We start from the raw sequence: 13,448 nt of genomic DNA, 5'->3' as shown, positions 1-13,448 counted from the left end.
CCGGAGCCCCGGGTCCAGCCGGGGAGGAGGAGGAGGAGGAAGAGGAAGAGATTCTTCGATCGGGCTTGCAATTCTCTTTCCTCCACAAAGAAATTGCCAGACTCTGGAAATTCAGGGCAGAAATAAATGTCTAGAGGATTTTCAACCTCAGGACTTTGAAGCTCATAAATTTATAAAATAAAGCCTCTCTTTTTATGAACCAATTATAAAATAATTGCACAGTCATCCTTGTAAAGGTAGCCACAAAAACATTCCAAAATGCACAGTAACCAAAAATGGGGAAAGTGGTGGCCATCTTCTAGGATAGAGACCAAGGACTAAGCAAAACAATTGGCAACTTAAATATTTTAATTCAGCACATGTCTGAGGCTGCTTTGCTGTATTACTAAGAATATTTTACCTCCTTTAATTTATTGCTGTTGCTTAAAGGAAAATGCATTTTTGAGACCTAAGAAGCTGTAAGTAAAGACTGTTAAACTTACTTTGCACTGTGTGGTCTTATTTTTTGAAAAAATGGTAAATGGGGTTCAGCTTCCTTCATGCAGCTGAACGAAATAAATAAGACTTAATAGCATATTCCTAGGCTTCCTTAATCAGCCTAATGATGGGACTTTGTACCCTGCTATTGGGGCTCTATGTGTGTTAGTCCCACATTTTAAAAACAGACACCGGCTCCCCCCCCCCCACTTTGTTAAACCACACACGGGTCTCTAGAGGATTAAACATAATTAGTATATCCTCATACCAATTTCCATAATAAAAGTGAATTGATGACTTAAGTTATGGGTGGTTTGGCAGTCCTATACCCAGCATGCCTCTTTGGTTCATTTTCTAAGTAAAATTCGCAAATCAATGTCACTGGATAGTGACTCGGATGTTATTGGCAGGAAAGTTCAGCTTCAATGGAAGGTAGAGAATAGGTGAAAATCATTTCTATACATGTGTAGGAGGAAGAAAAGGCCAAAAGGTCTGGAATTTTCCATACCCCTGACCTGTTTTTGAATAAATGGCAACTCCCATTAGATGAAGGTTGTAGGAAAAGAAAGCAGTCAAGACCTGGTAAAGCCACTTTATTGTCCTCCTCCTTGGCACAGTAAACACTGTTACATAAATTACTGTACTTGCATCTGCTGCCGCTGGAAAGATCTCACAAATTCTCTCTATCTGAAGTTGGTGCAACAGGGTTGGGTAGTTGGATTTAGATAAGGAAAGTAAAAGCTCAAGGGTAGAAATACAAACAAAGTCTCTGAAATTTGATACCAATTTATTGAAGGCATAAAACGGTTCTTGCACCTGCATCTCAACTGTCTTAATGATTCCCCGTACGGACATCGAGATGAGATACTTTTGAATTGTGCCCTGAAACTGGTTAATTAGTGGCATTTTGATTCAGATTGTTGTTAAACCAAAAAAGTACAGAACTAGCTTCCTATTGTTATTTATTTGTAATATTCCTCACCCACCCATCACCAAGCAGTCTACAGAAGTTCAGCATCCAGTCATAAAAATAGAAAAGCCTATTGCAATTAAAAAACACGTGAAACTATTCCAAATGTACGAGAGCAGTAAAAATTCAGCCAAAGAGATTTTATTATTATTTATTACATTTATATACCACCTTCATCTTCTAAGGATCTCAAGGTGTTGCACATGGTTCTCCCCCTCGGCTCTGTTGGGATTCGCAGGATACTGGATAAGTCTGCAGGCTTCAACAGGATGATGCAATACGCTGCTGGGTCAGAGTGACTCAGCAGGAGTGTGATTAGTGTAATTGGCTATCACCTGTTTTAAAAAGGAAAGCCTGTTTAACAGGGTGTGTGGTGGTTGTGCTGTAGTGTGGTGGTGCTGTGGTGGAGAGTATTCGTTTGTAAGTACTCTGTATGGACTGTTTCTTTTGTAATGCTTGTAAATAGCTCACATTAAAAAGGACTGCACTGAAAAACCTGGTACTCTTAGTGCTTTGCTGGAAACGCCGCGTGGAATACGCGACAGGGTTATGGGCCCAGCACGCTTCCGCTGCGCAAGAGTACAGGTAGCAGTTGTCTAGCCGTGGGTGCTGGAGGTGAGCTGCAGGGATGGAGCAGTCCAGAACTGGCGTGTTGCTGGAGAAGCTGACGGCCACGAACTACAGCACCTGGTCGGTCCGCATGCAACACTTCCTCAAGCGTGAGGGCCTGTGGAAAGTGGTGGAAACTACACCGCAGCCCCCTGAATGGGATGAGGACGACGATGAAAAGCTGGCACTAGCAGAGGCCCAGCTTGAAAAGGATGAGAAAGCTTTGGCTACGATCATCCTTGGAGTGGACGACAGCCAGCTAGTCTACGTAGCTGATAAGGTGACGGCAAGTGAGGCGTGGAATGCGCTCAAGGCTGTCCATGTGCGAGAGACGGCTGGCTCACTGATAACACTGACCAGGAGACTGTACCGGTGTCGGAAGAAACCGGGGGACTCCCTGGTAAACCACCTAAAATTCCTAACAGGCTGTTTCCAGGAGCTAGCCTTAAGAGGGAGGCCTGTGGGAGAAGAGGACAAAGTCTTTATAGTCCTGAGTTCCCTTGATGACAGCTATGATATGCTGGTCAACTCCCTCGAGTCTGTAGAGACTGATAAGCTGACTCTGGAATACGTGACCGGACGGTTGTATGCAGAGGAGGACAGGCGTGCAGAGCGAAAGATGACCTCAGCCCAGCTGTTGGAGCATCCCAGAGGGAACAACAGCCGGGAAGAGCAGAGGTGTCGGGAGCCGGAGAAACAGCCAGGAGGAGCTGCTGCAGACCAGCCGGTGGTCAGCAAAGTAAAAAGGTGTTTTTGCTGCAAGTCCAGTGGACATCTGCTGTGGGACTGTCCGAGAAAACAACAAAAACAGCGGAAGCACAAGAGGCAGCAGAGAGAGTCTACTGCTTGGGTGTCTGCAGATGGTCAAGAAAATGAAGAGCTGTGGGTTCTGGACAGTGGAGCTTCTCAAACCTTTTGTAAAAGAAAAGGACTCCTAACTGATGCTAGGGCTTCAAACAAAAAACATGTAAGTCTTGCTACGGGCCAGAAAGCTAATGTGGTTTGTGAGGGGGAGGTTGTGTTCCCACAGCTGGGACACACATTCAGGAATGTGTTGTGTGTGCCTAGTTTGCAAAACAATCTCCTGAGCATTCCTGACTTGGCAAAAGCAGGCTTTGAAGTAAACTTTGTGGGAGATCAGTGCCAGATAAAGCAAAATGGGGCAGTGTTGGCAAATGCTAACCTTAGAACTAATATGTATGTACTGCAGTGTGAGTCTAAGGTTGCGAATGTGCAAAATGTCCCGACCCATGATATGTGTATTCATCTCCTGCACAGGCGTCTGGCTCATGCTAGCTATAAGGTGCTAAACAAAACATTGGAGTTGTGTGGGGGGATGAAAAACATAAAAAGTTGTGATAATTACTTAGACTGCAATATCTGCAAGGAGGTTAAAAGCAGGGCTTGCCCAGTAGCAAGAGCAAGCCAGAGAGAAACCAAAAAACCACTGGAGTTGATTCATGCTGATGTAACTGGTCCTTTTCCACCTAGTGTCTCCCACAACAAGTATTGTTTAATCCTAGTGGATGATTTTTCTAGATTTGGCTGGGTCTATCCGTTAAAGCAAAAGTCTGACGTTGCCCAAACCTTGAAGTTCTGGGTAAGAAGGGTAGAAAGGCAACTTGGTGAAAAGGTGTCCTCTATTCAGTCAGACAGGGGAGGGGAGTTTATGGCAAGCTCCCTAAGAAACTGGTTGCGTTCCCAAGGGATTAAACATAGGCTTACCAATGTGGCCACGCCTCAGGAGAACGGGGTAGCAGAGCGTAGAGGAGGTGTCTTGCAGACACAAATGAAAGCATTGTTAGCAGATGCAAATCTTCCAATTAAGTACTGGGCTGAAAGTATTAAGACCGCGAATTATATTGGGAATCGCTTGTGGTCAAGGGTACTAGATGACATACCCTATAAAATTCTCTATAACAAAAGTCCCAGTTTGCAACATTTAAGAATCTTTGGGACAAAGGCATGGGTTGACATACCTGTGAAAAACCGAAGAAAAGGTGGGAAAAGGGCACAGCAGTTGCTATTTCTTGGGTATGAAAGTGGTACGAAAGCCTACAGGTTTGAAGATGATAAAAACCTTTTGAGTTATAGTAGATCAGCCAGCTTTAATGAGCAAAGAAATTGGCCCAAGATACATGCAAACCTGCTGCCAGAAAAAGTTTTACTGCCGAGCATACCTGATAAGGCAGTTGAAACAAAGCTAAGAATTGGCAGCTCTCCCAGAGAAACTGAAAGGGAGGAGGTAAAGGTTGAGCATTTTTCTCCAGCTGCTAGCATGGAGCAGGGGAGAGAAGAAAGTGCAACAGGGACAGGAGGAGGTAGATCTACAGAGTCAATCCACCCCAAAAGCAGTCCTGAAGGTAGCCCAGGGGGTGAGATTAATGAACCAAGGAGGTCTGCAAGAAGTAATAAAGGTCAACCTCCAGACCGTTATGGGTTCCCAGCCACCATAAACCAGGTTTGTGTAACTGAACCAGAAAACTTTGAAGAAGTGCAAGAGTTACCTACTCTAGAGAAAGAGGCGTGGTTAAAGGCAATGCAGGCAGAGTATAACTCTCTGCTAAACAACAATGTGTTTGTACCTACAGAATTGCCTAAAGGTAAAAAGCCCATAAGCTGTAAGTGGGTTTTTAAAGTGAAAAAGCTGGCTGATGGAAGTTGTCAGAGGAAAGCCAGGTTGGTTGCACGGGGCTTTACACAGAGGAAAATGATACATTATGATGAAGTGTTTGCCCCAACAGCAAAGGCTGAAACAGTAAAATCAGTTTTAGCAATGGCAAGTCTGAGAGGGTTAAAAGTTAATCATTTTGATGTTGCCTCAGCATATTTAAATGCTCCTATTGACGCCGAGGTATATTTACAGCAAATACCAGGTTATGAGCTAGAAAAAGACAGTATGGTGTTAAAGCTGCAAAGGGCACTATACGGTTTACACCAAAGTGCACGTCTATGGCATGAATGCATAGACACAACTTTGAAAAAGATGGGATTCAAACAAAGCCTGGCTGATTCCTGTTTATATTCAGCAATGGTGCAAGGAAGTGTTTGTTATTTACTTTTGTATGTTGATGATATCTGTCTGATAACAACTGCACAAAAGCAAGTGTCTTGGTTTATAAACAGCCTAGGTAACAAATACAAGCTGAAGTATTTGGGAGAGATTCAGAATTACTTAGGAGTAGAGGTTCAGAGAAATGAAGAGGGCGTTTACTCTCTGAGTCAGAAGGAAAAAATTGAAAAATTACTGAAGACATATGGAATGGAGAGGGCAAATGAGGTTGACACTCCCATAACTACCCAGTACAAAAATGAACCAGAAGGGCAAAAATGTGAGAATGCAGCAGCGTTTCATTCTCTGTTGGGTTCTCTGTTATATTTAAGTTGTTGGACAAGACCCGACATAACATTGGCAGTGCACATGTTAAGCCAAAGAAGTGCAGACCCGGCTCAGAGAGATTGGGTAGCACTTAAAAGAATCCTAAGGTATCTGAAAGGCACAAAAGATTACAAACTGGTGCTGGATACAGGACATGATCAGCAAGTGTATGCATACGCTGATGCCAGCTGGGGGGACAGAGAAAATGGAAAGTCTACCACTGGCTATGCCATATATATTGGAAATGCCCTGGTTCAGTGGAAATCCCAGAAACAAACATTTGTTGCCACAAGTACTTGTGAAGCAGAGTACTCAGCCATAAGCGAATGTGTATCACAAATAGAGTGGTTTGCTTGCCTAACAAAAGAGCTTGGAATACCTTCTGAAATGCCAATCACTGTGCTAAGTGACAACATGGCTGCACAACAGCTTGCTAACCAACAGAACTTTAAAAGCAAAAGTAAACATATTGCGATAAGATACGGAAATGTGAAAAATGCTTTGGAAAGAAATGTGTTAAAGGTACAGCACTGTAACACAAAATGTAATGTGGCAGATTTGTATACAAAATGTTTGGATGCTCCTAAATTTCGAGACTTAAGAGAATTATTGGGTCTCAAGCCTTTGACTTAAGGAGGAGTGTTGGGATTCGCAGGATACTGGATAAGTCTGCAGGCTTCAACAGGATGATGCAATACGCTGCTGGGTCAGAGTGACTCAGCAGGAGTGTGATTAGTGTAATTGGCTATCACCTGTTTTAAAAAGGAAAGCCTGTTTAACAGGGTGTGTGGTGGTTGTGCTGTAGTGTGGTGGTGCTGTGGTGGAGAGTATTCGTTTGTAAGTACTCTGTATGGACTGTTTCTTTTGTAATGCTTGTAAATAGCTCACATTAAAAAGGACTGCACTGAAAAACCTGGTACTCTTAGTGCTTTGCTGGAAACGCCGCGTGGAATACGCGACAGGCTCCTCCCCATTTCACCCTTACAGCAACCCTGTGGGGTAGTTTAGGCTAAGAGATGAGGACTGAGTGGTCCAAGGCCCCCCAGTGAGCTTCATGGCTGAGTGGGGATTCAAAACTTGCGCTCCCAGCTCCTAGTCCAACACTTGATGAACATTACTGTGCTGGTCGCCCGGGGGGAAGGTTACTGTTACCGTAGTCCAAGTTCAGTCCTAAGTCACTAGCCTGGAGATAGTCCACAAAGTGCGAGGTGAGGTCCGAAACAGGGAGCCGGGCGGGGACAGGAACACTCAAAGATCAGAAGCAGAAAGCCGGGCGGGGAACAGGAACACTGGAGGAACAGGACTGGATGCTGGCCGAAACAGCTCTTCAATGACGACGTTGCTCCCGCAACCTGGGACCGGGCTGCCTGGCCTTTATCTTCTTCTAAGGCTGGGGGCGGTCCCGGCCCCCAGGAGCCCCGCCTCTCCTGGCCTTAAGGCGAGCACTCCTCCTGGGAGAGACCAGTTCCCTTCGCCTCTCTGCCCTAAGCCTCTGCAGTTCAGGAGAGGCCGAAGGGTTACTGGGCCTCGGGGGAGGCTCACCTGTAGCCACTGAGTCCTCCAGCACCTCTGGGGCCAGAATGGTTTCACCTGGTGCCTGCTCCTGAGGATCTGGCACAGGTGCAGGCTCCTCAGCATCTAGGCCTTGCCCCAGTTCAGCCGGCCCTGGAGGCGGGGACTCCTGTGCAGGCTGGGATTCCTCCGGTTCACCCTCTGAATCGGATTCCCAGGCCATCACAATTACGTTACACTGGGTCCCACCAAACAAAATGCCTTAACTGTCAAAGGCTAAGATGAAGAGGTCTGTCTTCAGCATGTGGCAAAAGCTCAGGTGCCAGGCGCATTTCTGGGGGGATGGAGTCCCATAATTTAGGGGCTGCCGCAAAGAAAGGACCCCCATTCTCTGCACTTCCAAGGGTGGCAGAGCTACAAAGAGAGGGTTGATCTGCTGATCTTTAGCATGCAAGAAGGCCAGTAGGGAAGGAGGCTGTTTTTCAAATATTTGGGGCCCAGTGGCGTAGCGTGGGGGGTGCCAGGGGTGCCGGCCGCACCGGGCGCAACATGGGCGGGGGGCGCGCTCGCACTAGCAGCTCTCTGCCCCTACTAAAATCCACGGGTTAGGGAGCCCGCGCTCACTCGGCTTGGCGAGGAGGTCGCGGAAGGGGGAGAGCGAAGCCTTCTGCCGCGGGCAAAAAAAGGAGAGGAAGCTGGGCGGGCTGGCGGGCGGGCGGGCTGGCTGGCGGGGGTCTGGCTGCGCCTGCTGCTGCCGTTGCCGCTGCTGCCGGGCTTTGACAGCTTGGCGAAGCGGAGGGAGAGGAGCTTTATGGTAATTGCGGCTCTCTCTCTACTGGCCGCCTGGGTAGTGAGCCGAGCGGAGCAGGGAGTCTGGCGAGGGGGCGGGAAGAGACTTTTCCACCTCGCCTGGTCAAAAAGGAGAGCGGAGTCTCCTCAGGGCGCCCTCAGGCAGGGCAGGGCAGGGCAAGCAGAGCGAGGAAGAGAGAGAGGGGAAGGGGGGGGGAGCAGCCAGGAAACGCTGCGGTGTGGAGGAGGAATCAATTAAGGAGAGAAAGCGAAAAGCCTTGGAGAAAGGGGAAAAAGGAAAGAAAAGAGGCAGCTCCAGGAGAGCGCAGGGGAAAGAGAAGCCTCGCTGCTGCTGCTTGGGAGAGTAAATTACTGTACTTGCCTTGCCCCGGGTTAGGGGGCGCAAATTAATTGCCTTGCCCCGGGTTAGGGGGCGCAAATTAATTGCCTTGCCCCGGGTTAGGGGGCGCAAATTAATTGCCTTGCCCCGGGTTAGGGGGCGCAAATTAATTGCCTTGCCCCGGGTTAGGGGGCGCAAATTACTTGCCTTGCCCCGGGTGCTGATAACCCACGCTACGCCGCTGTTGGGGCCTAAGTTATTAACGGCATTAAATACTAATGTGCTCCCAAATCCCTCGTGCTTGTTCATCTCACAATCCCATCTCATTTCCACTTTAAGCTACAGTGTTTCATTTTAAACTGTGTGAAAATTACTATTCAAATATATATAAATCAGAACTGCACAACTTTTAAGTAAGTATTTAATCTGCGTGTACATATAATTTCTACTGGAAGAGCCTCAGCACACAAATGGTTCTACTGATCTGTTCCTCAACATGATGAATTTCCCTCATGGAAAAGATGACTGCTCAACTGAAAGCACAAAGAGGACAAAAAAAAGATAAGTTTCACAAACCATGGTTCTGCTTTATCGTCTATGCAGATAATCAAGACTCCAGTTTAACTCTGCCAGATATTTGTGGGATAAAATATAGCTAAATTACACGTCCTAAATAAATCTAGGACATTAATAATTGATGGCTCTGGAGGCAACTTAGTCATCATATGATGTTATATTGTGTTGTTACTGTATTGTGGAAAAATATATATAAAATATATTTTTAAAAATGTACCTGTATTTATCTTAAAATACACATGTTAATGCATTTGGGTAATTTTTAATGCCAAGAAAAATTGAAGGAGGTGTGAAATCTGAATCTGGACTGTACTGTAATCAGGACGTTTGAATTGGATTCCTTTGCTTAAAAATGCAAATCAAGCAGAATTCTCCTCCATCTGTAACCAAGAGGTAATGTAAAATATGCTAGCATCCATGAGAATAACATACGCCAGGCACTGGAAAAGTCTCTTTAAGGGAAGAGATTTAACGCATCTAGTTCAATACGCCTGGTTTCTCTAGGCCCACCTTCTGTTACGGAAAGTAGTCCAGAATCATAGAATTGTAGAGATGGAAGGGACCCCGAGGGTCATTCTTCCAATGGAGGAAGCAGGACGGGACCAAATATAATTAGCACACTTTCATTTTTATATAGTAGCCTGGAATTGCTACAGCAGTTTTCTCTGTTATAGTAGACATTCATAGCTACATACCTACATTTTCCGCTCCTTGTAATGGTGAACTATGCTTTGGAAATAATAATTAAAAACGTCTTGAAAGGAAAGAGAGAATGCAAAATCTGAAGGGATTTACTAAATCTCATAACTCTTAAGTAGATGAAAAGGTTCTCTCAAGATGTGCTGCTTCAGTTATGAGCATCATAGGAGACTTTGCTGTCCTCACTCCAGTGCTTGCCTGTCCTCTTCTTTCTGTTCCTTTCAGCCATGACAATGGCAGCTACCACAGTAACAAAGACTGTGAAAGTTATGACAAGAACCGTCACTGTCTCTGCAATGCACAGCTGGGTGTCCACAGATGACAGAGGACGGTTTCTCAGGATATGGGGCTCCATGCATGTCACGTTGTGATAGTCATCTAGGATCAGCCTTCTGACACTGTGCAGTTTAGCAAAAACCCTCTGAAGGTCACAGTCACAAAACCATGGGTTGTCCGACAGCAAGATGTGAGTTCCAGAGGTCTGGAGAGATAATAAAGTCTTGAATCGAATATGTTCAATTTGGTTGTGCACCAGGTTAAGTATTGTGAGGCTGCTTAAAGAAGTAAAGACTCCAGGGCCAATGGTTTTGATTCTGTTGCCCTCCAAGTTCAAAACTTCTAAGTGTTGCAGCATAGAAAAATCTCCATGGTTGAGGTTATGAAGGTGATTATTCTGAAGACAAAGTTGCCTCAAGCAGGTGAGACTGCGAAACGCACCCGTTTCTATCAATGATATATTATTATTTTGCAAATTGAGCTTCTGAAGACTTTCGAAGTGCTTGAAGTTCTTGTACTGTAGCTCCTGCAGCCTATTGTAGGCCAACGTGAGTTCGTAGAGAGTAACGAGACCCAATGAAAAACTGTTTCCAAGAAAGGAGATCTCATTTCTACCAATATCAAGCTTATGGAGTCTCTCCAGGGAGATGAATGCTCTCTCTTCAACTCTCCTGATGTAGTTGTCACTCAGAAGGAGAACCCGTAACTTCCACAGGGATCTGAGACCTTTGCTTGGAACAGAATGCAGCTGACTGTTTGACAGATCCAAGTGCTCTGTCTCCGGAGGGAAAATGAGATCGGAGCTGACAGTGACTCCTGAACAGTTCACAAACATTGCCCCTTCTGTGCAGAAGCAGATTTTATGGCATGGGTTATGGGTCTCAGAGACACTAAAGGAGAGGGGAATCCAGAGGCAGATTAAGTAGTGAAAATACATCTTCAGTCTTGTTCTGTATGTTCTTTAGTTCCTGATGTACAACAGAAGTATTTTTTTTAAAGAACAGTTTAGAAAAATACCTATAATTTTTGGTATATGATGATGATGATGATGATGATGATGATGATTTTATACCCTGCCCATCTGGCTGGGCTTCCCCAGCCACTCTGGGCGGCTTCCAAAAAAATATTAAAATACTGTAATACATCAAACATTAAAAGCTTCCCTAAACAGGGCTGCCTTCAGATGTCTTCTAAAAGTCTGGTAGTTGTTGTTCTCTTTGACATCTGGTGGGAGGGCGTACCACAAGGAAGGTGCCACTACCGAGAAGGCCCTCTGCCTGGTTCCCTGTAACTTGGCTTCTCGCAGTGAGGGAACTGCCAGAAGGCCCTCGGTGCTGGACCTCAGAGTCTGGGTAGAACGATGGGGCTGGAGATATGATAGAAACACAAATGAATGATTAACCTTGAAAACTTAGTTTAGGAATGACTCAAGTGAGAAAAAGTTGGCTTTCTAGTTTGTACACACACTAGAGCTTCAGCCACGACCCTGCCTGACTCTTTAAGTCCAGTTACCAGCTCTCTTCTCGGATTCTCATCTGATTTCCCAAACTCTCATTGCTCCAGTTCTTTAGAAAAAGTGACATATATGTTTGTTTTATACCTTCTGTGAAAGCAATAGCTCCATGTACCCTTTCAACTGTAGAATACCCTTTTGGTGCACTCTCTTATTTACAACAACAATAAAAGCAGCAACCATGCTACTGCAGATTGTAATGCCACCCTTTTACATGGCTAGACGTGATACTTTGGTACTGACAGCTGCTTCAAAATAAATTTAATATATCTGCGGTCAACTTTAGAAAATGAGCGCTGTCACTGCCAAGACCACAGAGCCCACCTGAGAGTGGCAGGAGAGGGAGGAATGTAATAAAATGGCAAGTTCTTTAGGCATGTGTTTCTTACTATATAAAACTCAGTGAGAGTAGACAGTAGTTGCAGTAATGTCTGCAAGTGTCCTTAAAAGTCGAAATATTTCCCGGTTGGCCAAAACCATAATATCCATGTTGAACACAAGAAACTCTTCACAAAGCAGAAACAAATATGTATGTCGATTCTTTAAAATGTTTTAGTAACTACTAACTGCACCAGCACAGGTGAAAAGATCTGTTATCTGAAGGAACAATCATGTGTGTGTTTTTATCTAATTGCCTGTATGTGCCTTTCGGCAACATTCACTCAGATCATCCTTACCTTTGCGGCAGCCCAGTGCTCTTGCCAGGGTTCCTCCTTCAAATGTCCTTTGGGCATGGATAGTGGCAGATGGAAAAGTACGGAGATGAAAGGGTTGGCTGTCAATGTGCTGAGAGAGACAGGTTGAAAGCTACATGCAAGGCAGAAGGATAGGGAGCGAGAAAGCATGAATAATGGAAGCAGTTGCAAAATTATGCTGGCCACCTGCTTATAGCTGCAGTCACTTTGGAAGAGTGTTGAGATCTGAAATGTGTATAAAGAGGCACATTTGGGTCAAACCTTAGTGTGACATCTAACTTAAGGAACTGGAGTACAGAAAAATAAGAGGTGAACCTGCAAACATATATTGGCATATGTACTGGGGATTCTTGGCTGCGACTCTTTGTAGTTACTCAAGTGGGTATATTGATGCAAAAGGTTAGCTGTTAAATTTGTATAAGCTACAGTTTCTGAGATAGCAAAGAATTGCACGTGGGCTTAAATTGAGGGTTTTTGTTCTCGCAGATGTATCTTTGCTTATACTATTCATGCTTTGCAGGTGGGATGCAGGACTCAAATATTTAATCTTGGGCTACACAGAAGTAATAGGATGCCACATAAGACAGGATGTTAGCAATACTGCTTGTAAGCATTTCTGTCTGTTTGTGTCTCCCCCCCAACTCTTTTCAATATTGCCTCTTAGAAAGTGAACCTATGAACAGGGACTGCCTTGTGTTGTATATGAAGGATGAGGAGGAGTCCTCCTTCATAACTCTGTGAATAGAAAGACGACACAATCCAGTGTTGCCAAGGCCCTAACCCTTTGCAGGGAGCAGGACATGGCAGGGATCTTTGCTCCTGCCCCTTGATCTCTCACCGGCATTTGATACCATCAACAAGGGCTTCCTCCTGGTCTGCCTCTAGGAAATGGGGACTGGGGCACCGTATTAGAGTGGTTCCAAGCCTACCTTCATGACTGAGTGCAGCCAGTCCCATGGGGAGAGTGCCTTTCAGCCCCTGGCTCCTCTGATGTGGGGTGCTGCAGGGGACTATCTTATTTAATATCTACATGTAGCCGTTGGGAGTGGTCATTACAGGCACGCCATCTCCAGGGGACCCAAGCACCCACAAAAAAATCATTGGTGGTGGGAGGCCGCCTCCTCTGTGGCCCAGTGCTGCATCTTCCCACCACCTTCACTGAGCTGGGGGGGGGGGGGAGGCTGCAGCCAAGCACCACCTTACCTCTGGTGCTCTGCGCCATGGCGCCGTGGCAGGGCAGGGTGTGCTGGGCACCCACAATGTGGGGCCCAAGCTGGCTCACCTGGGTCATTAGGAGTTGGGGGGGGCAAGGTGCTATCAGTATGCTGCTGACAATCTGTTCTGTGGGTGAGTTGCTCCTGAGCCTGAGAAATTGGCCAGTTGCCAACTGTGGATGGGGTTGCACTCACCGTCTGAGGGTGCTTCTGGGTCCAACACTGTCTATGGAGGCTGTGGGAGCCTAAGTGGCCGGAAGTGCCTTTGCGGAACTGTGGCTGGTTTGACAGCTACGGCCACTCCAGGGCTGAGAGCCTGGCCACAGGAGTTCTTACATGAAGACTGAATTACTGCAAGGTGTTCCATGTGGGACTTCCCTTGCGCCTGATCCAGAGGCT

The 13,448-nt window shown here is 45.9% G+C and overlaps 2 protein-coding genes across 2 annotated transcripts in view; both read right to left on the bottom strand.

Moving 5' to 3' along the window:
* The window catches only part of LOC310692742 (RCC1 and BTB domain-containing protein 2), a 29,325-nt gene extending 29,021 nt beyond the window's left edge, over positions 1–304 (bottom strand). Inside the window, exon 1 of the transcript XR_014518875.1 lies at positions 185–304. The gene's annotated coding sequence lies outside the window, so the exon portion shown is untranslated. The remainder of the gene's footprint in view (positions 1–184) is intronic.
* An 8,022-nt stretch (positions 305–8,326) lies between these two features.
* LOC310693069 (uncharacterized protein) lies at positions 8,327–12,792 on the bottom strand. Its single transcript, XM_083474734.1, has 2 exons — positions 11,818–12,792; positions 8,327–10,595 (listed from the first exon to the last, which is right to left on the bottom strand). The coding sequence occupies exon 2, from the start codon at positions 10,562–10,564 to the stop codon at positions 9,500–9,502; it is 1,065 nt and encodes a 354-aa protein (XP_083330860.1). The 5' UTR covers positions 10,565–10,595; positions 11,818–12,792; the 3' UTR covers positions 8,327–9,499.
* Positions 12,793–13,448: the final 656 nt, after the last annotated feature.

The sequence above is a fragment of the Podarcis liolepis genome (genome assembly GCF_965112155.1).
Source record: "Podarcis liolepis genome assembly, chromosome: 1".
Classification (NCBI taxonomy): domain Eukaryota; kingdom Metazoa; phylum Chordata; class Lepidosauria; order Squamata; family Lacertidae; genus Podarcis; species Podarcis liolepis.
The sequence above is the reverse complement of the archived record's forward strand: the minus strand, read 5'-3'. Positions and strand labels throughout refer to the sequence as shown.

What these genes read in the sequence shown, in the direction of transcription:
- LOC310693069 (XM_083474734.1), bottom strand. Translation starts at nt 10,564, where the DNA reads ATGTATTTTCACTACTTAATCTGCCTCTGGATTCCCCTCTCCTTTAGT.